Here is a 25,136-nt window from a genome sequence, read left to right as displayed (position 1 = left end):
AGCCCAAGAGTGAAAGGAGTGTTTCCCTTTCCTCAGAAACACGTCATTGTTACTCTAGGGCTGAAATGGCTTTAAAAGCAGGTACAGGATGGTCTAAATTCTGTAAAGGACTTACAAAAAGCGAGTTGAGGAAAAAGTCCTGTGTAGCAAGACCTTGTACCTTAAAATGTATTAAGTCTTGGATGAACTGTTACACAGTAAATAATTCCATAATTTTTTAATGTTTTATGCTTTTTAAATCCATTTTTAATCCCGTAACTTGAGACATACTACAAAACTGTAAAGTCAGTGATTAACTGTGTAAATTCCAAGTATAATATTTTCCTTCTTGACTGGACTGAGTCAGTATGCTCTACAAATTTACAGTTGATTGGATGGACCAAGAAGAGTCATGGGTAGTCTTCCATGGATCTTTCTATCCCTGTGTAAGTTTCCCTGAACAGAAATCTGAACAATGAGATTTCAAAATATAACAAAGCAAAAGTACTAAGAAAAGAGAGACACTTTCTAAATGAAAATGTAAGTTTAAAATACTCAATGGAGTCTAGCATTCAGTGTAGTTAAGTATAACAAGAAATAATCAGACTACAAAACAAAAAGGTTAAAAAAAGAGAAGAGATTCTGTACACCTTAGAATTTGCAGTTCCATCTGGATTAGACAGATGGGGAAAACAGGCCCACACCACCTCAACCTGCACATCCTACCCCACCCTGTTCCATCCAGTCCAGTCCAGTCCGGTCCCAGAGGTCTTCAGAAGATTTATGCTAAGAATTCACATTCCAAAAGCACTCACGCAGGAAGGCATTCTATTTGTTAAACAAAACCCATTCAACAGGTAACTAAGCCATTTGTCTTGAGGTCTGTGAAACTGGGATGACACATAGGGCACATTTCTGATTTTTATTTGAACATTTAAAATATTCACAGATGGAATACTATATTCATTGACATCTCCATGGAAGATGCACCGAACAAAGCACACAGGTTATTCCACGATTACAGAATTACATATTTGTGACTAAGCCAATGTTTATACCCTTAGACTTTATCTGGAAAATACCACTTAAAAAAAAAAAATTTAAGTGTTTCACTGGATTACTTTCTATAAAAAGTAAATAGCAAAGAATTTTAGGAGATACCTAAAGATTAGCCAGTACTTTTTTAAAATTTCAAACTTTATAGTGCTCTCCTGACATCCCTAATCAGAAACACATAAGTAACACTCAGTTCTCTCTCCCCTCAATAGCCAAGCCAGGATGTACATACTTTTTTTTTTTCCCCTAAGTCCTTTTTTCCTATGTAGAAATACGTACATCATCACAGTAACTTGACGAGCTAATGAGGTAGGAGTAGTCTTCAAAAGCAGTTATGAAGCAAAGCAAAAGAGAATAATCAAATTATAGTTTTTCTTTTTTAGTGGTTGTTCTTTAAATAAAATGCCAACAGCACTGGAAATTGCTCAAAAGCTACTCATACTTTAAAAGATAAAGAAGATAACCCCATTAGGAAAACTCTTCTACAAGTACACTCAGGGCTGGCATTAATTAAATTCATTCTGGCATTATACAAAGTAAGAAACCGCTGCCTTAAAATGCCAAGTTTTCTTCCTGGAAGAAATCTTACCAAGAAGGGAAGTTTAAACAGGAAACCTCAGTCCTCTAACTTCTCAGTACAATTAACCAGTCTCTTCTTTTAAACCTTTTCATTTCCTATACCCAAAAAAAGACAAAAATTTCTGTATATTACATATCCAGTAATAGATTCAAATGAATTTAGCAGTCAGCTTATCAAAATATGTCAGGGAAGCACTCCTTACATGAAGGTTTTAATGACATAATGCTATACAGCTAAGAAAATGCCTAGGTAAGAGATTTCAGCACCATCCCTGTATTAGCAGATTGCTTCAAAATGTGCATACACCCTGAATTCATATATACCTAGGATATTTACCCATCCTCTCCTCTTCAACTACACCAAAATCAAAGTTCTGAGTTCTTATATCCTTTCTGTATATGTAGTAAAGGAATACTTTAAAAATCCATCCAATTAAGTTAATAGAACATATGTGTTCCCAAATAAGGGGAAAGTTTTCAATCAAGTATAGTTTGTTTAAAATACCATTTTGAACATTTTTGATACCTATTATTTGAAGGAGGCTAAAATACCAGGAGAGATTCCCCCAATTATGCACCTATTAGGGTTACTGCTAAAAACACTAGAAAAATTATCTAAAAACTGTAAAAACATACTCAAAACAGAACAGCTGCCAGAAAAAAAATGTAGTAACTATGTGTATCCTGGCAACTAATTTTGAAATCAAGTCCTCGACAATTCTACTATAAAATGTTTTAGACGCAGTAATCAAACTTGGTATAATAGTGCAACTCTCTGATATGGCAATAAACCATTTAAGATTAGCTACCAAAAACAATGTTACCAAGAATTTTTTTTTACAGGTCTTTAAACCTTTCAACTATTCCATCTAGAATTGTGTTCTATAAATGTGCTCAAAATATCATGTGTTTCATTTAGTTTGAAGAGAATTCCTTCTTCTTCACTGCCACTTTCTTTCATTTCAGTTGTAGTTCCCTTAAATTCTCCTAAGGCACACTATGCCGTGTTTATTGCTGCAAAGCCCCTGAAATCTGTGCCTCAATCTGGATCTGCTTATCACTATGCTTCAATGAAAATGATTTCAGAGTGCCTGCTAGAACTTCGTAACATTAAGTCTAGAATACTACTGTTCAGTAGACTAACTGCAAAGGAATCAAGTCTACTAAGAAAAGGCCAAAAAACAGAAGTATATGTTCCATATACTCTTTCTTCCAAAAACTAACCACATGACCTACTATGACAGTAAAGCTCAGCGATATTCCTGGCTATATATAATCCATACTCAATGTTACAAAATAAAATGTTAGGCCAGTAAGCTTTCACAATTTTTATTAAATCCTAATCTAATATAACAGTATCTGATTTTTTTATAGACATCATCCCATGGTGAACAAGTTTAATAAGTGAAAGCAAATCAGACATCTAAGTCATTATTCTCTGCAGACTAAGCAATAAGGTAACTACACAGAACACTACAGGTAACGACATACACTTACTTGCTCAGTTTTCATACAAGCCATGTTTATCAAACTATATCTCCTAATATTTAATACAGTAGAATTAGTGATTGTAGTTCTCATATATTTTAATTACAAGTACCTTATTGAGATAACTAACATTTTGACAGTTTCACTGACTTTCCAAAATTAGTATAATATATTCAAGAAAAAGAGCAAAAAGTGAAATGAAAACGGAACATGACAAGTTACTAAAGGAAAACAATGTAAAGAAAAAGAGGGGGGAAGGGAAATATCACTGGAAATACCAACAAGTCTAGACATTGGGCTGGAAGAAAATAGATCAACTATGGTTTTCACAAGTCAGAGTTTATAAATTCAATGCAATACAAATCCTTTTGAATGTAAAAGCCAAGGTGAAACTAATAGGTCTATAAACTGTTACTTTTGGCCTTAAACAGTACCAATTCTTTTGAAAAAAGGCCACAACAGTTAAGATTGTATTACTTGATTTTATTTTACACTAGGTGGCGGGCACAAAGCAATCCTCCTTAATCAAGTTGACAATTAGCTTCACTCAGAACACTTTTAATAATGCACATAAAAAAAAAGTATTCAATCTTACAAATTGTTCTGCAATCCAAATATACAATAGCTTGGAAAACAACGTTTAGAAAACAAAAGCCAATGTAAAAAGACAGATTAAAACAACTAGAACAGTACAGGTTTTATATGGCTCTGATTTTACAGTTTTCTTACTGCATCATCAATGTCAGAAATCTGTTCCTTCAGCTGGCTCCATTGCTCAGGATTTAAAGAAATACCTAAAACAAAGTTTTAAAAGTTAAAAGTCAGAAATCTATTTAAGCTTTGACAATTTTCATACTCCCAACTAAAATACTTTTTTATAGACAAATGCCAATGGTACCATACTGAGAGTCAAATCTTGTTAATTACAGATTCATCACAATTACCCGAGCAGACCAGTCTTATGTTCATTTTTATGTCCAACATTGTATCCTGCATAATACTTATTATAGCCTGTAAGAACAAGTGATTTGAAAATGTAACTCACAAAAGCTTGCAACCAAGCAGGCCTAAGTGGCCAGGTCCAGATTTGGCATGTGACACTCCATTTCTGTACCTAATTGGTTCCAACATTTGCTCAAAATTTCTATAGGAATTCAAGGTGAACAACTTTGTGCTAAGTTCTCCCAGAAGCATTCATTTCATTTTGGAAAAATTCCTGGGATGTGACCCATACAGGAGTTCTCAGAATGTACACAGTGACTAAAAATGCATTCTGGAGTCCTGCTGTCCGGGTTCAAATACCAGCCTCCCTATCACTAACTCTATGACCTTAAAAAAGAAAGGGGGGGGGGGAGGGATATTATCTGAGCCTCAGTCTCCTCACCAGTAAAATGGTATTTACACCTCAAAGCGCTGTTGTGAGTCAATAAATGAGCTACTCTGAATAAAAAGCCTATCATCTGACACATAAGTAAACATTTAAAATGTCAGCTAATAACAGGTCTTTTCTATTTAAGAGGTAAAAATGTAAAGAGAAAGTACTTTGCACTTGGAACTTCTAATATTCTAATACTTGACCCATACAAACAGAGAAATAAACTAAACAGAAATAAACTAGAAGTGGAAGAATTACTGTATTTCTCAGAAAACTGCTGGGAGACCATGAAATTGAGAGGAAGGCAGAAGAACATAGTGGGTCAACACTTTGGAAGGACTTTAAAGCTATCAAATTGTTTTAGTAAACATTTGCAGGAACAAAAAGAAATCCAGCATAGGGCACAACGAAATGACTTGAATGAGCAATCCAGCAGTAGCCCTGAATAAGAAAACAGGTTAGGTTCAATTAACCTAAGATCTGTATGAAGCAAACAAGTGGTCCTTCAAGATGACAGGCAGAGTAGAAGATGATAAGGAGGTATTTTTTTTATTAGCTAAAGATCAACCTATAACAGCCAACTACCCAAATATATGAATTTGTTAGTACATAAACATTCTCTAGCTATATGATAAGTATGCTTCTACAATGCGGATATGCCTGGGACTGGGTGAAGCACAACAGAAAAAGGACAAAGACCCACTAAAAGGATACTCACACTCCCCCCCCCCAACAGATATCCTTCAGGAGACGAACCCAAAGGAAACACTGTAAACCAGAATTTTTGATTCCTAATTTTACAACTTCCCAGATAATGTCTACCCAAGAACTCATGTAAATTTTTTTTTTAAGTTCTATCCAAGCAAATGAAGTGATATTAGGGGTATAATTTTTTCTGGGTTGTATTCCAACAGCTATTTAAGATATGTCACTAAAACAAGTTAAATACCACGTCTAAAAGATTACTACTCCAGCATCACCTTAATTCCGAAACCAGACAAAGACCCCACCAAAAAGGAGAATTACAGACCAATATCCCTGATGAACATGGATGTAAAAATTCTCAACAAGATACTAGCCAACAGGATCCAACAACACATTAAGAAAATTATTCACCATGACCAAGTAGGATTTATCCCTGGGACACAAGGCTGGTTCAACACTCGTAAAACCATCAATGTGATTCATCATATCAGCAAGAGAAAAACCAAGAACCATATGATCCTCTCATTAGATGCAGAGAAAGCATTTGACAAAATACAGCATCCATTCCTGATCAAAACCCTTCAGAGTGTTGGGATAGAGGGAACTTTCCTCGACATCTTAAAAGCCATTTACGAAAAGCCCACAGCAAATATCATTCTCAATGGGGAAGCACTGGGAGCCTTTCCCCTAAGATCAGGAACAAGACAGGGATGTCCACTCTCACCACTGCTGTTCAACATAGTTCTGGAAGTCCTCGCCTCAGCAATCAGACAACAAAAAGACATTAAAGGCATTCAAATTGGCAAAGAAGAAGTCAAACTCTCCCTCTTCGCCGATGACATGATACTCTACATAGAAAACCCAAAAGCCTCCACCCCAAGATTGCTAGAACTCATACAGCAATTTGGTAGCGTGGCAGGATACAAAATCAATGCCCAGAAATCAATGGCATTTCTATACGCTAACAATGAGACTGAAGAAAGAGAAATTAAGGAGTCAATCCCATTTACAATTGCACCCAAAAGCATAAGATACCTAGGAATAAACCTAACCAAAGAGGTAAAAGATCTATACCCTAAAAACTATAGAACACTTCTGAAAGAAATTGAGGAAGACACAAAGAGATGGAAAAATATTCCATGCTCATGGATTGGCAGAATTAATATTGTAAAAATGTCAATGTTACCCAGGGCAATTTATATGTTTAATGCAATCCCTATCAAAATACCATGGACTTTCTTCAGAGAGTTAGAACAAATTATTTTAAGATTTGTGTGGAATCAGAAAAGACCCCGAATAGCCAGGGGAATTTTAAAAAAGAAAACCATAGCTGGGGGCATCACAATGCCAGATTTCAGGTTGTACTACAAAGCTGTGGTCATCAAGACAGTGTGGTACTGGCACAAAAACAGACACATAGATCAATGGAACAAAATAGAGAACCCAGAAGTGGACCCTGAAATGTACGGTCATCTAATATTCGATAAAGGAGGAAAGACTATCCATTGGAAGAAAGACAGTCTCTTCAATAAATGGTGCTGGGAAAATTGGACATCCACATGCAGAAGAATGAAACTGGACCACTCTCTTTCACCATACACAAAGATAAACTCAAAATGGATGAGAGATCTAAATGTGAGACAAGAGTCCATCAAAATCATAGAAGAGAACACAGGCAACACCCTCTTTGAACTCGGCCACAGTAACTTCTTGCAAGATACATCCACAAAGGCAAAAGAAACAAAAGCAAAAATGAACTATTGGGACTTCATCAAGATAAGAAGCTTTTGCACAGCAAAGGATACAGTCAACAAAACTAAAAGACAACCTACAGAATGGGAGAAGATATTTGCAAATGACATATCAGATAAAGGGCTAGTTTCAAAAATCTATAAAGAACTTATTAAACTCAACACCAAAGAAACAAACAATCCAATCATGAAATGGGCAAAAGACATGAAGAGAAATCTTACAGAGGAAGACATAAACATGGCCAACAAGCACATGAGAAAATGCTCTGCATCACTTGCCATCAGGGAAATACAAATCAAAACCACAATGAGATACCACCTGACACCAGTGAGAATGGGGAAAATTAACAAGGCAGGAAACAACAAATGTTGGAGAGGATGCGGAGAAAAGGGAACCCTCTTACACTGTTGGTGGGAATGTGAACTGGTGCAGCCACTCTGGAAAACTGTGTGGAAGTTCCTCAAAGAGTTAAAAATAGACCTGCCCTACGACCCAGCAATTGCACTGTTGGGGATTTACCCCAAAGATTCAGATGCAATGAAACGTCGGGACACCTGCACCCCGATGTTTCTATCAGCAATGGCCACAATAGCCAAACTGTGGAAGGAGCCTCGGTGTCCATCGAAAGATGAATGGATAAAGAAGAGGTGGTCTATGTATACAATGGAATATTACTCAGCAATTAGAAACGACAAATACCCACCATTTGTTTCAACGTGGATGGAACTAGAGGGTATTATGCTGAGTGAAATAAGTCAATCGGAAAAGGACAAACAGTGTATGTTCTCATTCATTTGGGGAATATAAATAATAGTGAAAGGGAATATAAAGGAAGGGAAAAGAAATGTTGGGAAATATCAGGAAGGGAGACAGAACATAAAGACTCCTAACTCGGGGAAACGAACTAGGGGTGGTGGAAGGGGAGGGCGGGTGTTGGAGGGGAATGGGTGACGGGCACTGAGGTGGACACTTGACGGGATGAGCACTGGGTGTTTTTCTGTATGTTGGTAAATTGAACACCAATAAAAATTAATTTAAAAAAATAAAAAAATTAAAAAAAAAATAAAAGATTACTACTATTCATGAACTGAATGAGGATGCTCCAAATGCACTGCCAACATTATTTGTTTCAAATAAAGTAGGTTACTTTATTTTTAGTTTAGTCCTCATATTAGGACCAAATTCAGGAAATTAAATCTCACCTTTTCTTCCAGGTTTCATTTCACCTTCTGGATCCATCCAATATTCTCTAATATCAATTAGGACTTTCCCTTTAAAGTCCCGAACACTGACGTACCTCATTTTCCCAATCTGCAAAAGAAATAAAAACATGGAAAGGTATTCATTTTTTTAAGATTTTATTTATTTATTCATGAGACACACAGAAAGAGAGGCAGAGACATAGAGGAAGAAACAGGCCCCCTACAGGGAGCCCCATGTGGGTGGGGACCAGGATCACACCGAGCTGAAGGTAGACGCTCAGCCGCTGAGCCACCCAGGCATCCCAAGGTATTCATTTTCAACAGTGGTGTCCATACTTATATTCACAACTTGCTGCACATTCCTTCTACTTTTAATCATGAAAATAACTACTATTCTCAGTATCAAAACTACAACCAAAGGAAAGGTCACTGTTAAGAAGAAACCTTTCTTAAAAAGATGGAATTAAAAGTACATCTCATACTTTCAATCATATTCATGTTAAAGGAATCATTAGTAAAAGAGAGTAATACTATGAAAAACAGTATGGAGGGTCTTCAAAAAAATTAAAAATAGAATATATGATCTCAAAATGATCCAGCAACCCCACTTCTGGGTATGTACCTAAAAGAAATGAAACATCTTGAAAAGATATTTATTTATATACCTATGTTCACAGCAGCATTACTCACAACAGCCCAAAGATGGAAACAGCCCAAATGTCCATTGTCAGATGGATGGATAAACAAAATGTGGTATATATACATGCCGTGGAATATTATTCAGCCTTTAAAAAGAAAATGCCATCACATGGATAACTTTGCTGACCTATGCTAAGTGAAATAAACCACTCACAAAAAAATGCATATTGGGGCACTTGGGTGGCTCAGTCAGTTGAGTATCTGACTCTTGATTTCGGCTCAGGTCATGAGGGTCATGAGATGGAGTCCCATATAGGGCTCCACACTGGGTGGGAAGTCTGCTTGAGATTCTCCCTCTACCCCTCCCCGCCACACTCAAACTCTCACTCTAAAATAAATAAATCTTTTTAAAAAAGATGCATATTGTATGATTCCACTATACAAAAGAGCCTAGACTAGTCAGATTCAGAGACAGAAAGCAGAATGGTAGTTATCAGGGGCCAGGGGAGGAGGTAAGGGGAGTTATTTAAGTATTGCTAGATGAAAAGAGTTCTGGAGATCTGTTTCACAGTAATATGAACATATGTAACACTATTATTATATGCTTAAAAATGGTTAAGATAGTAAATTTTAGGTTGTCTTTTTTACAATAAAAATCATTAGAAAGTAAACTTTTGCAGTACCAACTACAACCACAAGGAATCCAGGCCCCACTAGCTATATACCATTTTAAGAATCCAGATACCCAGCCAACAGAACATGAGAAAGCTTTTCCTTTTAGACATTCATTTCAAATAACATCTTTAATACTTCACCCAGTCTCAAATTAAGAACTTAAAACTATCCATAGAAAACCATTTTTTGCAAACCTTATATTGTGTTTAACAACTACAAATTTCACAGGGAAGGAAAAGGCTTTACTCAACAAAATGTCTGGAAGCACTTTCCAGGATGTCGTACGCTACTGTAATATACTAACACCTCAACTAAGAAATCATACTTTCTGATCAAAACTTTTAACTCATTCTAAGACTATACTTCAATTTTAACTAAAAACTGGCTGTGATATTTGTGCTTGGAACACATTAACATGTAAAGATTCTGGATTTAACCTGTTCCTTTCTCTTCCAACTGGGTCCATTGATTATTAAATAATCCTTTTATTGGGATACCAAATATTACTGTGCTGTGCTGTGCTGATCAGTAAATTTTATTTGGCATCCATCTTGCCTATGTGCTCTTAGACTGCTTTTCCTTATCCCAGCTAGATCTGGTTCATTTTCCTTTAGTTTTCTACCCTCACATAAGTTTCATGCCCCTACTTCCAGGGTATGCCCCATGCTTTATGGAGAAAATGAAGTCCAATGCGTATGGGTAAGTGCCTTCAAATCTCTCTTCTCTGTACTCACATCATGATCAGTTCTTAAAATTTCTTTACTTTCCCTATGCCATTTCTTGCATATGAATTCTCTTTCCATTGGAGTAATTCTTATCTACCATTTGCTAACATGCTCATTCTCCTTTTTCAATAAAGCATTTCTCTACACTGCAACGTTTTATAACTTTCTCCATGTTTCCTTCTTCCTTTTATTGCTAAATTTTAAAAGGAAAAAAATACTGTTTTTAATCATTGAACTCCCACTGCCTAAAGTCACCAGTGATCTTATTGTCAGTTTTAATGGCTTAATTTTTATACAGTCTTCTTTGCACTGCACCCCCCCCCCCCGCCTCAATGCCTATCAATACTGGGTTCCCAGTAAACTGTTTTAATGGATAAATTAAATAGGAACAAAACAATTATCATAGTGAAATTGTTAATTGTGATTTATAATGCTGATTTAGTAACTAAGAAATGTAGAAGTATCTTAGGTAGCTAAGCACTGAACTGTACACATTGTTTCATTTTGGTTTTTACAGTAAACCCACTCTGTAGTAAGCCCTCTAGCTAGGAAGCCCACCAGCTACCTGTATATATATATATATTAAAATGTACTGAAACCCTACTAAATAAAGTGATACTGAAAAGTCAAGTAACAGTTTGGAGTGGGCTTGAGCAAGTGACAGAGACCTTAGGTATTAGGATCTAACCTTGAACATGACAGCTCATTAATTAAGTAAAAGAAAAAAATGACAAGGGCATAGAAGGGACTAACAGAAAGATACAACACTGCTGAGACTCAAGACAGGTTGAACAGATGGAGCTATACTGAAGAGGACTTGAAAAACCAGGAAGAGAACTCTGGAGCCTTTGTAGGTTCTTGAGCTAAGGACAAAAAAAAAAAAAAAAAAAGGCACAGAAGCAGAAAAAATACTGCCATTACTCTCTTCTGCAAGGCTTGTATTCCTGAGAATCTAAAATATGAAAATAGGGGATCTCTGGGTGGCTCAGTGGTTTCGCGCCTGCCTTTGGCCCAGGGCGCGATCCTGGAGTCCTGGGATCGAGTCCTGCATCGGGCTCCTGGCATGGAGCCTGCTTCTTCCTCTGTGTCTCTGCCTCTCTCTCTCTAGGTCTATCATAAATAAAAAAAAATAAATCCTTAAAAAAATAAATAAAATATGAAAATAGACTTAAAACTTTAAAATCTCACTAGAAAAAGAATAAAAAAAGACTGAAAACAAACCTTTCTTTTAAAGAGACAAACATGTTAATTACATTAATGGCATTTTACTACTCAAATTACTACAAACAACTATTCAACTATTTTAAAGAACATGGAACAATACAATGAACACACAACAAATGGATAGCTAGGTACTTTAATTTCTACCCTTGCTCCCTAGAAACTTCTCAGAAGCTCCTTTACCCATGACTTCATCGAGGTGTATTATAAATATTTTTGTTTGCTACAGATTAACAGAAGCGGCATTTTCTTCCTCCCAAGGGTGCTTGAGCTGAACCACATGAAGGCTATTCTTCAGCCATTTCTACCATGATACTGGAATTGAACACATTAACCAAATAAAGTCGAAATTAAAAAAAAAAAAAATGCTGACCATCCATAGCCAAAACTTTGTGAATTTACAACTTAATGTCCTTAACCACTTTCCAAATACCTTGTTTTTGATGTATATAGTAAACAAGAAACTATCCAAAGAAAAAAGTATAGATCAGTAAAATGATAATCTAAAATTTGCTAACGTTTCAGAGAACACCAGCACTGAAGAGCTGTGGGGCTGGATGGAAGCAAAAATGTGGAAACACAGACTAATAGTGCTCTACCAAAATTTGAGTCTCTTATTATAATCTAAAATTTACTGTGCATTTTGTAACTAATCCCCAGGGTATCAGTGTTCATTTTAACATAGAAAGTTTTAATGAACATCTCCAAAGAGGGGGCCCTACAGGAAAATGCACCATGTTTATCCCTATGGCTTTTCATTCTCTGCAACCACACCAGCAAAACTACAGCAGTACACATATTTGCTCCAGAGTTTACACAACAGTGGATGGCATCAGAGGAAGGAGAGAGTTAGAAGGATGCTTTGCCCCTAAGATCAAAAACAAGGCATGAATGTCCATGCTCACCACCTGTTTTCAGTATTATAGTGGGATATTAACCATAAAGAAAAAGAATTAAAAGGATGATTAAAACTCACAAATCAACACCACCACAGAAAGTTATAAGAAGTCTCTAAAAAGGGCACATGTAACCTATAATAAATATACATACAATACACATATATTTACACTAAATTATATAACATTTTTTCTAGCAGTAAACTGGAAAATGAAGAGAGAATACATTTATGATAGTATCAAAACACATAAAATAGTAGGGGTACCTGGGTGGCTCAGTCAGTTGAAATTCTTGGTTTCAGCTCATGTCCCAATTTCAGGATCATGGGATGGAGACCCTCTGAGCTCTGCATTCAGCAGGAAGTCTGCTTCTTTCCCTCTGCCCCTCCCTTGGTCCCCCACACAGCATGTGCACACTCTCTCTCTCAATAAATAGACCTTAAAATATATATATAAAATACTTAAGAATAAGTTTAACAAGACCTCTACAATGAAATTCACAAAACAGAAATTCAAGAAGATCTAAATAAATGCAGAGACACCATATTCATGAACTGGAAGACTCAGCACTGCCAACCTGCCTATTCCCAAATTGATCTTCAGCTTTACCCAATCCCAATCAAAATCCCAGTAGGTTTACAGTAAAACTTGACAAGCCTGATTCCATAATGTGTATAGAAATACAAAATTCAAAGAAGAGCAAAAATCATCCTGAAGGTGAAGAATAATGTCAAAGAACCTTTGCTACCTGATTTTAAGACTCACTATAAAAATGCAGTAATTATGACTGTGATACTGAAGTAAAAGACATACAGGCCAATAGAATAAGAGAGATCAGAAATAGACACATACTTTACATATTTACAGATTTTCATTACAAAGACCCAACATGAGGGACGCCTGGGTGGCTCAGTGGTTGAGCATCTGCGTTTGGCTCAGGTCGTGATCCCAGGGTCCTGGGATTGAGTCCTGCATCAGGCTCCCACAGGGAGTTTGCTTCTTCCTCTGCCTGCTATCTCTGCCTTTCTCATAAATGAATAAATGAATAAAATGAAAATCTTTAAAAAACAAAACAACAAAAAACTAAAATCCAACATGAGTCAATGTCTTTTCAACAAATGGTACAGAACCACTGGATAGCTCTGTGGGGGCAGAAATGAGCTCAACCTCTATTTCACACCACACACAGAGAAACTAAATTCGACATGGATCACACACCGAAACATGAAAGTTAAAACTATAAAAATTCTAGGTAAAAAAAAAACTGGCAAAATTTGTGTGGCCTCCGGAGCAGGTAGAGAAATGTCATTAAAAAGCATTACCCAGGGTAGCCCAGGTAGCTCAGCGGGTTTAGAGCCACCTTCGGCCCAGGGCATGATCCTAGAGACCCGGGATCAAGTCCCACGTCAGGCTCCCTGCATGGAGCTTACTTCTCCCTCTGCCTATGTCTCTCTCATGAATAAATAAAATCTTAAAAAAAAAAAAATTAACCAAAAAAGAAAAGTGATAAAAACTGATTTAATCAAAATTAAAACTTCTTAAAAATGCCTAAGAAAATTAACAGGCAAGCCACAGACCTAAAGAAAATATCCACTATACTGATAGCTGACAAAGAACTTGTATCTAAAATACATTAAGAACTCTTTCAACTCAATAAATCAAATGACCTCTATTTTTTTAATGGACCAAAAAAAAAGACTTGAACAAAATCTTCCAAAAAAGATTAAGACAGGAGACAAATGCAAAGTAAACTGTAACAAGCTCCTAGTACACATCCAGTAACTTAGGGCAGTAGCATTAAACCCTGACAAAACCCAATGAGGATATGAAGCAACTAGAATCTCACATGTTGCTGGTGGGTGCATAAAATGGTACAGCTACTACAGAAAAGAGTTTTGACAGCTTCTTATAAAGCTAAACATACACTTAGCCTATGGCCCAGTAAATGCATCTGATACTGACCCAACAAGGAAAAAAATAAATCCACAAAACTTGAACAAGAATGTTCCCATCAGCTTTATTCCTAACAGCCCAAGGTCTATCCAAAGTGAATGGATAAACAAACTGTTATATAACCCTACACTGGAATACCACTCAGCAATAAAATGGAACTACTGATACAATAAGAACTGGCCCCAAGATGTTATGCTGAGCAAAAACCAGGCCCAAAACAATACAAATCGTAGGATTCTGTTTATACGAGCTTCTAGAACAAGCAAAAAAAATCTATAGTGATAAAATCAGATCAGTGGTTACCTCAGATGGAGGGAATGCCTGCAAAGGGAAGGCAAGAGGGAACTTTCTGGGATAATAGAGCCTTGTTACAAGAGTGTGTTCATTTACCACAGCTCACCAAATTATGCTTAATGTGCACATTTCATTATATATATATAAACTATCTCTCAATAACGTTTTTTAAAAAAAGAGAGGAACTTGCCCAACAGTCATCACTCCCTTGAGGAGAAATGAACCTGACAAAGTCACCAACTCCCTTCCCGCCACCAAAAAAAAAAAAAAAAAAAAAGAAACGAGAAGGAATAATATATAGACAAGATTAATAAAGAGGGATGGCTGGGTGGCCCAGCAGTTGGGGGTCTGCCTTCAGGCGTGATCCCAGGGTCCCAGCATCAGGCTCCTTGCATGAAGCCTGCTTCTCCCTCTGCCTGTGTCTCTCATGAATAAATAAACTCTTTAAAAAAAGAGAGAGAAGAATAAATATCTCTACAATTGTGTTAGGAGAGGAAATAATAAAATCAGATGACAGAATGCATATAATCTTACATGCATATAATGTGGAATTTAACAAGGGGGGAAAAAAGCATGTACATTATATTGAACACTAATTCTTAAATTTTTTTGATTAACTTCTCCTTTAGAGATCTGATCAAAGTTATGAATAATTCTTTCATATACCAAAAAAAATTCAAAGAAGAAAATAATTTCATGAGTTTCTAGAATACATATCTGAATCCTCAACCTCACACCAGCTTAAGAATGGTCTCTGTTGGGGTTCCTGAGTAGCTCAGTCAGTGTCTTCCCTAGGCTCAGGTCATGATCCTAAGGTCCTGGGGTCGAGTCTCACATAGAGCTCCCTTTCCTACTCCCAACTTGTGTGCGTGCACTTGCTCTCTGTCCAATTAATAAAATCCTTTTTTAAAAAATTGTCCTGGGCAGCCCCGGTGGCTCAACAGTTTAGCGCTGCCTTCAGTCCAGGGCGTGATCCTGGACACCCGGAATCAAGTACCACGTCAGGCTCCCTGCATGGAGCCTGCTTCTCCCTGTGCCTGTGTCTCTGCTTCTCTATGTGTCTCTCATGAATAAATAAATAAAATCTTTAAAAAAAAAACTGTCTCTGTAATGACAGAATTTTAAAGGATCAGGTTTATCCTTAAATAATTAAATCAACTAGGGTAGTATTACTTACCCTTGTTTACCTTTGAAGAAACATACAGATCCAAGTCCCCTGTCTCAACCATTCTAACATTCTAACCTTTTAGGACACAGGTTCTAAATCTTTACAAGTAGGTCTCTGGACTGTCTTTAAGATCGTAAGTCCTACCTCAAGGAGATGATGTCTCTTTGAAACCAAGTTCTTAAATTCAGAGCTGAAGGAACCAGACACAAGCCAAGCATCTAGTAGTATTTCCTCTCTAGTCAAGATTCTGCCCAAAACATTCTGGAGTTTGAATGATCAGTGCAATGACTTTCCTTGGGTACAATTCTCTTCAAGTATTACATTTAAAGAGCTGCTTATGTTTACGTACGCTGCTTACCAGACGATTATTTCTCAAGTGATGGATATGGAGATTAAAAAAAAATCTTGTCTTAGAGTTACTAATAGCCAAACAGTTCTAATTTAGATCTTATTTGTTTTTGACAAAGTATGACTGAGAACTTGAGTCCTGACAGATGCTAGCAATGTCTTAAGTTCCATTTGGTGAGCTGTCTTCAAGGCCCTTTCTTGGTGTTAAAAAAAAAAAAAAAAAAAAAAAAAAAAAACCACATAAAAAACACATAGCTATTTATAAACACACACACCCTTTACAAAACACGAGTTTAATTTTTCCTTCCAAAAACCTCACCCTTCACCCGGCTAATAAAATTATCAAACCATTATTACAAATGAAAATGAAGCCCTCGTTTTATATTATACAACCAATGTATTCTAACATGCTCTTAAACCAATTAAAATTAAGTATTACCACCCAGCTATTTTTCTGTAGCCAAAATACCATTACAAGGAAAAAGCTATAATGGCAACAAAACTAAAGATTATCTCTTAGGGAAAAAAAAAAGATTATCTCTTAGAATGCCTATCACTACTAAGGTCTCTGAAAAGTCACTTTAAAAATAAAATACCTGGTTCCTCCTAGAGGCACTTTCAAATGGGTGAGGAGCCTCGTAGCTGTATGTTCAAGAAGCTTTCCAAGTGAGATTTTAAAAATGAACTCACTTTATTTGGTGAAATAGCCATCCCCTAAAAATAGATCTGGTTTTCCCCAAGCTGTTCTAACAGAATACAATCTCTAAATGTGGGTCCTGGTTTCTTCAATGTACAAGATAAAACCCATTAAAATAACACAGATACTCTTATTACACAGGCAAAAGGTAGGTATATGGTGAACAAGAACAGATCAGAGAAAAGCCCAAGATAGTTGCCCAGGTACTTGAAAGTTTTTACCTCCATGGCACATATTAAGTTAAAATATTCCTACGCAGCACTTCATTCTACATAACAGAGTCTATGAAAGGAAGGGACAGCCTCTTACAGATATCACATTTCATTCTGCCCCTTAAGAGAGCTTCCCACAGCACTTAGAATAATACTCAAACTCCTAAAAATGACCTTCCAACAGGAAAATGGCACAAGACCTGCCCCTCAACCTCCTTACCAACTAGATCTACACTCAACCAGAATTCCCAAGTTCCAGCCACAAAATATTTGCACAAGTCTCTCTACTCTGAAAAGGATTCCCTCTTCATGTGACTGGCTCCTCCTTTATGCCTTAAGCTTCAAGTACCACTTCTTTAGAAAGAAATTCCTAGAGGAACTTCTCTGTTAAAACAATCTGCCTTTTTACTTCTCAGCCCCTATCATAACTTAAATTATGTGTTTTATGACTATAATATTTATCCTCATAAATTCCATGGAACCAGAGACCACATCTACTTGGCTCATCACTACACACCCAGAATTCAGCAAGGTCTGATGAAATACAGTAATCATTCAACTTATTATCAACTCAAAGAAATGAGGGCCCTTTCATAATTCTTCCTTATATACAATGACTGATGTTCTCTACCAAATTAGTCTCCTCCTAAAAAAAAAAAAAAAAAATTAGTCTCCTCCTCTATTCTACCCATAACTAAAGAATTCATCTGCATTTTGTCTATACTTTTAATATTTTTTGACAGAGAAATACATGACTCGATATAATCATAGTGAAATGATTACTAGTCAAGAAAATTACAGTATCAGTTTAGTTACCATTTATCATGGGATCAGTGTACCTGAAATCTGTCTTAGCATATTCTGTGTTCCATCGTATTATATATAGCCATTATGTGTGTTTTCCTTATCCACACACAGAACTAAGCAAAAGCGAGTAAAAATATCCAACTTCTATTTTCCCAATCTTTTTTTTAAAAAAAAGATTTTATTTATTTATTTGAGAGACAAAGAGAAAAAAAAAAGCAGGGGGAGAGAAAAGGGAAAAGCAGACTCCTCCTGGAAGCCTGACTGGCTCGATCCCAGGGCCAACCGTGGGGCCCTTGGACAAAACAAAGGCAGACCCTTAACTGAGTGACCCAGACACCCCTATTTTCCCATTCTAACCTTAATCCTGGCATTATCTTTCAAGGCCATCAGGAAGTTAAAAATATGTATAAAAAATATGTATTTAACCTTAATCCTGGCATTATCTTTCAAGGCCATCAGAAAGTTAAAAATATGTAGTTTAAAATATATATTATGAAATAATGTATTTTATATGTACATACATGTGTGTACATATATGCATACATGTATACAAGTCAAATGTTTGCAGCTTCAATCTGTCCAACATTTTGGCTTCAACTAATATTTGCCCCCCCCCCCACCTTCTTGAAACATTTCCCTTGTTTTACCTAGATTTTCAATCCTATTTTATTCCCCATAATATACAGAGGGCCAATTTCAGTAAATCCATTTGCCACTGTTTTTTTTTTTTCTTTTTAAGGTTTATTTTAGAGCATGAGCAAGCATGAGTAGGGGGAGGAGGAGAGAGAGAATCTCAAGCAAGCACCCTGCTGAGGGCAGAGTCCAACACAGGCTCTATCCCAGAACCCTGAGCAGAAATCACGAGTCCGACGCTTAACCTACTGAGTCACCCAGGTGCCCGTCACCTCTTCTTATCAAGCCCAAACTATGTAGGCCAAATTGGTGCTGCTTCTCCAGTAATATCCCATCCATATCACACAGCCCAATACTAGACCTACCTCCTCCAAACTGCTTCCTAATAAATGTGCAGTTATCAATCTTTTTGGATGTCTGTAGCTTTTAAATTGTTTTACACTTAGCCAAACTATAGGCTTCTAGACTTTAACAATAATCTAGCATCTTATAATTTCTATGAAATATCCTTAATATGATACATGTTAGATTACTTTTAACATCTGTCAGATCAATTCCTCTGGATCTAAGGAAATTACCTGAAACATGTTATCATCTCTGCTGCTGCTGCTCTGCTTAGAGGATGACAGGGCTCTTGAAGTTTCGCCAGTCTTTTGCTTCTTCACAGGTTTCTCTGGCGTAACTTGCTTTTTCCTCTTTAACTTGAAAGAAAAACAAGCATAATGGTTAAAATTTGCAGACATAAGACACATCTCAGGTTCAACACTTCATTACTTTTTAAAACTTAAAAGATCAAAGGTCAAATAACAGTTCTTTTCTAGACCAGTATCCCACATATGATTTCCTTGGAAGGGGGTAAAAAAGATAGAAATGAAGGCCTGCTGCTTTTGAATAAGCTTTTGGAAGCCGTAAGTCTACTAAAGTTAGCAACTTATTTCTTATAAAAAATATGTATTAATTAGAAAAAACATAACCAACTAACTCTAATCTAGGATGTTATTTATGCCCTGCCTATTTCAAAAGGGACTTAAATTGACTTTGAAAACTTAGGAATATGCTAAGAAAGCTATTTACTACTGGGCATTAGAAGTCAACAACTCAAGAACTCCCTTATCACAAAAAAAAAAAAAAAAAAAAAAAAATTTCACTGGAAGTGGACAGCAATATGCTAGATTAGCATTCAAAATCAAAACAATGTTTTAAATAAAGCAGCATTGTAAAAACTTTATATAGCCTCATTCTTAATATAACCTAACAGCCAATGAAAACCAGCAGAGTTCCAAACCTAAACAGCAGAGGGCAGTCATGTTCCCTAATGGGAAGTAAAAACTAATGTTAGTATATTACTAAATTAGATGGAAGTAGGTAAAATATACACATGTATATAAACTTAAAAAAATGAATGTATTTAATGTGTTTATAGGATTAATAGTACTATTCTGGACAAACAGCAAAAATTAACTCAGCTCAATAAAGCAGAAAGTGATTTTTCTTTACATCAGGGCCTGGATATTCTCTATGGACTGGCACATAAGAGCTCAGTAAAAATTTATTAAATGAATATCCAAAAGCCATACTTCGTGCAAATTAAAAAAAAAAACTAATAGATATTTTTTTCTGGAGTATAGCTATGTATGCTCTTTGAGGTCTTATTCCAACCTTTAGGTTAATATTCTGTATTTCCTTAAAGGTCCATCTTCTCCAAGAGTTTCCCATAAGCTCACTTAACTAACACTGCCAAATGAACTTGAGACATCATTATGCAAGCTCCTAGGAAATAAAAAACAGTTCTGCATTGAAGGAAGCTCTGACTACAATGTGAGTTGCTCAGTTAGGCGGAATACAACACTTTCAGCAGAGTTGTCATCTCATGTAAAAAAGCCCGCTGTCAAAATGAGTAATTTCATGTTAGCTTTGCTGGGTCTTGATTTAACTAAAAGGAGAGGACCAGAGTATATAATAATCTAACCTAAAATGTAAGCTTGGTACATTTTAAGTAATCCTAGTGGGCTGGATAAAGATCAATGGCTGAGAAGGCAGTCAAATTTCTGAATAAAGGCAGAGGCTCTGGCCTAATTCTAATGCTACTCCCCTTAGGGAATAAGGTGGTGATTCTATAGCTTTAGGGTTCCTAGAAGTCCTCGATGTGAGACTCCTTTAAGTCTAAAGATTTGCTCAAGTCAGGCGTAGGGGCCAGGAGCCTGCTGGTCCAAGTACCCTAGGCACCTTGATCAAGTGGTCCAGGAGCCATGTGCACTTTCAGAGACCCCCATCTAGGCTCTCCCATTACCATTCCCATACGCCTTACTGTCCTTCAGACCTGAATGCGAGAAATACTGCTGAATGAAGTATCAGAGAAATGACTTGCATTAATAGTCACCTTTTTGTCAACCTCACTGTCAGAATCGCTGCCAGAAGAGCTTGAAGAAACAAGTTCCTTTGATTTAGGCATTCTGAAAGAAAAATACATTATACACAATAATTTACAAATTGTTCTATTACCTTCGACTTAACTCCTTCCGAAGCAAAAATTCAGGAAGTTCCATGGTTCTACCATTTTGTGGTACTGGAGTTGCTACGCTAAGCACAATGCTAAAATTCTTAGTCTATACTCTTCCAATTGAAAAGAACACCCAGAACTAGCCAAGAGAATCCCGCAAAGAGAAAAGAATTCAATGTCATACACATCTCACACTCCTATACCCCTTTCTCAAAGCCCATTGAGTCTTTTAATACTTCATTTTAGACGAGTTAGAGATTTATGAGTAAAACAAATTACAAGGCAGCTGACAGCAATCTCTGTTAAAACCAGGAATAGGAAAATTCTCAGCACTACTTTCTATTTCTCACTGATGAGACCTAACAGCATTATTCATTGCATGAACTGACCTCAACATTCAGAGAACACGGGGAACAGCTGCACTATACAGATGTAATTCATTTGCCCGTAAAATCCTATTTTTTCATATTTTGTTTAATTTTCCTTGGCTTTTTGACCATGCCATCAAAATAAGCACTAATTCAGAGTTCACACGGCTGTACATAATTTTTTACAGTTCATTACATTTCACACTGATGTCCACTCTGAAATATAACTAAATTTTGAAGAATCTGCTTAGGGGAGGGGCAAAATCTTTTCTCAAATTCATACTGTGACCCTAGCTCCCCCAGAGGTACATAGTACATAACCCAGTATCCTGCTTTCCAGTAGACTTTTACTGAGTACCTGAGCACAGCAGGACAGAGTCCTGTGCAGATCTACATTTGCAGAGACTTAAAAAAAAAAAAAAAAAAAGCTAAAGCCCAAATTTCAGAGCATTCCAAGACACTCTCTTCAAGGCACTTTATAATACCAGGTGAATTTGAATTATCAAAGTATCTTAGGCTGTCTCCATCTCCAAAAAGACTGAGTCCTATTAGTTTTTGTACTCCCTAAAGGGACCCATCTATGCAGCACACAGTCTGTAAATGTTGAATAAAAGGGGAAAAAAAAGAAAAAAAAACTTCATTTTCTCCTCAAAGAATACTAAGGAATCCAGCTCTCCAGATTAAACTTGCCTTGGCACCAACGCTAAATGTGTTCCACAAGAGGAGGTCAAGGTAAAAGAAGTGGGCCATCCATCCCGATCCTGGCCACTAATTTCAAAAAGCTCAAACATGCTCAACCAGCCATGCTGATTTTAACTGGTAATTTCTTGATGAGAACAGTAAATTCGGGGGGGGGGGGGGGGGTGAACCAGCAGCGTTCAGAACCACATTTTATATCCTATGGCTGCTACTGCTCCATTTTACAACCAGAACTCCAAAAAGCAATTCAGGTTTTTCTACGCTAGAAGCTAATAACGTCAACAATCATTTTTTTTAAAAGGTAATTAAATTAGACATAACCTTTTTTTTTTTTCCACTTTGAAACAGTCAAGCATAACTATACGGTCTATTAAAAGCTGCGGGCGACGCGGGGGGGGGGGGCGGGGGGGGGGAGGGGAGGGCAGCCTAAGCTCATTTCAAAGAACGACCTCGTAATTAACCCAAATTAGAAGGCCATTCAACAAAAACAAAAACCAAAACAGAACCTTTAAAAAAAAAAAAGAAGAAAAAGGTAATGCTAACTGAAGCCACTCTGAGCTCTGGACAAGATACATTTCCTCGTTTACTTCATCAATCTTCACCCTTCAAAAGAAAAAGGAGGAAGGCCAGTAATTCAGGCAGGTGATACTGAAATGCTAAAGCGTAGAATAATATACAAAAACGCCACGGAGGGGGGGGATCTTCGGTCCTTGAGAAATGGCGTGGAGGGAGGACTGGAAAAGCCGAGGGGAGAATCAACCGGGACTAACTGGGGTCAGGCGGGCGTGCGGGCCCCGCGGCCGCGAGGGGGGCGCGCGCGAGGACGCAGCCGGAACGCCGGGCCGCGGCGGCTGAGGAGGGGGAGGCAGGCCGGTCGCAGGGGGCGTGGGAGGCGGCCGAGTGCGGAGGAGACCGTGTGGAAGGGGAGGGACTTGCACCAAGCGCCATTTTCTCCTCTCGAAGCGTGAGCTCCCCCGCGCGCCGGCCGCCCTCCCCCCGCCCCCTCAGCCCCGCTCCGACGGGGGCCGCCCTCGCCCTCCCCCACACGGCCCCCCCCACCCTGGGCGCCGGCCCGGGAGCCCCAGCCAGGCCTCGGGGGGGGGCCGGCGTCCGCGCCGCCGCTGCATTGTCCCGGGGGGCGTCCCGGCCCCGTCCTCGCGGCTCCCCGCCCCCGCCCGGCCGCGCCCCGCCGCCCCCCGCCGCCCGCGGCCGCCGCGCCAGAGCCAAGCCCGGAGCCAGCGTGTGGCGCCGAGGGGCCTGCAGCGCCGGGGCGCGGGTCGCCGACGGAGGCGAGCGAGGCCCGGCGGCGCCGCCGTTCGCGCGGCCGCGGCCTGCGGGCGAGGGAGAGGCCGCGGGCGGCTCGCGGCCCGGGGCGGGGGCGGGGGCGGGGGCGGCCAGGCCGGGTTCGAGGGGTGGGGGCGGGGAGCCGGCACTCACGCTCCACTCTCGCGGCCGAACTGCCTTCTGCTCGCTCGCTTGCAACTGACAGAGAAACGGAAGTGACGGAAGCCCGGAGACGCCGGCCCCGCCCCTTTGGGGCTGCGCACACGTGACGGGGCGTGGCCTCGCCTCCGAAACCAACACCGAAACCCTTTCCAGGGCCTTAAAGGGACCGGCCCTCGCCCTGAGCCGGGCCCTTGAAAGTGAGGTGCTCTGCAGGTGGAGTCTCACCTGTGAGTGGATGAGGGCACGAATGAAACGGGAAGGAGCAACATTGAGCTTTGCACGTGTTCCACAAATATTTCTTTTTTTTTTTTTTTAAGATTGCATTTATTTATGAGAGACACAGAGAGAGAGGCAGAGACACAGGCAGAGGGAGAAGCAGGCTCCCTGCAGGGAGCCCGATGCAGGACTCGATCCCAGGACCCCGGGATCACGCCCTGGGCCGAAGGCAGGCGCTAAACCTCTGAGCCACCCGGGCTGCCCAAATGTTTCTTGTACTAAAGTGAAATGTCCAAACTGAAAAAGCCCATTTTATGGCCCTTACCCCCATCCCCAGTATTTAACTCTGGTTTGTAAAATCCGAAGGAAGTAAGCCAAAGTCACACATTTAATTCCAGAAAGTATAAGAAATCTTGACAGAAGTCCTTGGCCACACACACCCTTATGTTTAAACTGATTCCTAGAGGTAGTTCGCAGAAGACAAGAGAAATCTATAGTACAAGCAAGAACACGGCCAAGAGATTATTTGAGTGTATGTTTAATGAATGCCTACTCTAGCCAAGAATATATATAAAGCTTTATTTATCCAACACACATTTATCAAGCACCCACTATGTGCCAGGCACTGCATGAGGCACTTTGCATACATTACTCATCTTAACAAGCACTTTCCAAAGTAGGAATAATTAATTACTCTATTTCCTAATGAAGAAAAACCAAGGTTCAACAAGGCTGAATAAGCAGCTGGAGGTTATACAGGGAGTGAGTCACGATTCAAACGCCCCGCTGCCTGACTCACACTACTGCAGACGGAGGGAGAATGCAAAAGTTCTTATCCCTTTCCCGTTCATGCAGCGTCAGGCTAGATAACCACTTTCAAAAAAATGAAACGCTTACTGTATAATTCCTTTTATATGATGTTCCCCAAAAAAGGCAGAAATAATCTATGGGGATCTAGGTCAGGTTACCCTCAGGGGATATCACTTCAAGCAAGAAGGAATCTGCTAGGATGCTGAATACGTCTTGGTCTGGGTGACAGTTACACAGGTGTACACAGATGTAAGATTTCACTTAATATTTGTACATTTCACAACACACAAGATACACTTCAATGAGAAAGTTGAAAAGGTAACAAGTACTTAATTTGTAAAAAAAAAAAAAAAAAAAGCATGGTTGCTTGCTAGCCTAGAGCTTGCATACCCAAAGGAAGTTTGGGGAGCTCCCTCATCAACACTATGGCCGCTGACCAGAGTTCCCCTGAGGCCAACAGTGCCCCAGGGCATTGTAGGGGGCATTGTGGTTGTACTGAACTCAATACTAGGGTAACTAGAGGATCACTGGGCTTCCCAGGCCCTGAAAGCCATGAATGTGGCTCTCCCTGGAAACCTGGGGCTGGCTGAGAAGGGACAGGGTTCAGAGCTCTGGTTGTAGCCTTCTGCCACCCAACCTCTCCTCCTCCTTCTTCACAACAGAGTTACAACTCTCTTTGCTCAAATGCAAGAA

General features: G+C 38.7%; 1 protein-coding gene across 1 annotated transcript; it reads right to left on the bottom strand.

The window, feature by feature from the left end:
• Nucleotides 1–887: 887 nt before the first annotated feature.
• On the bottom strand, nucleotides 888–23,501 carry SUB1 (SUB1 regulator of transcription). Its single transcript, XM_041749840.1, has 5 exons — nucleotides 23,409–23,501; nucleotides 20,785–20,857; nucleotides 18,983–19,105; nucleotides 8,137–8,245; nucleotides 888–3,896 (listed from the first exon to the last, which is right to left on the bottom strand). Exons 2-5 carry the CDS (start codon nucleotides 20,854–20,856, stop codon nucleotides 3,817–3,819), a joined length of 384 nt encoding a protein of 127 aa, XP_041605774.1. The 5' UTR covers nucleotide 20,857; nucleotides 23,409–23,501; the 3' UTR covers nucleotides 888–3,816.
• Nucleotides 23,502–25,136: the final 1,635 nt, after the last annotated feature.

The sequence above is a fragment of the Vulpes lagopus genome, chromosome 3 (assembly GCF_018345385.1).
Source record: "Vulpes lagopus strain Blue_001 chromosome 3, ASM1834538v1, whole genome shotgun sequence".
NCBI classification, from domain to species: Eukaryota; Metazoa; Chordata; class Mammalia; order Carnivora; family Canidae; genus Vulpes; species Vulpes lagopus.
Note: the sequence above shows the minus strand (reverse complement) of the source record. Positions and strands in the feature narration are given on the sequence as shown.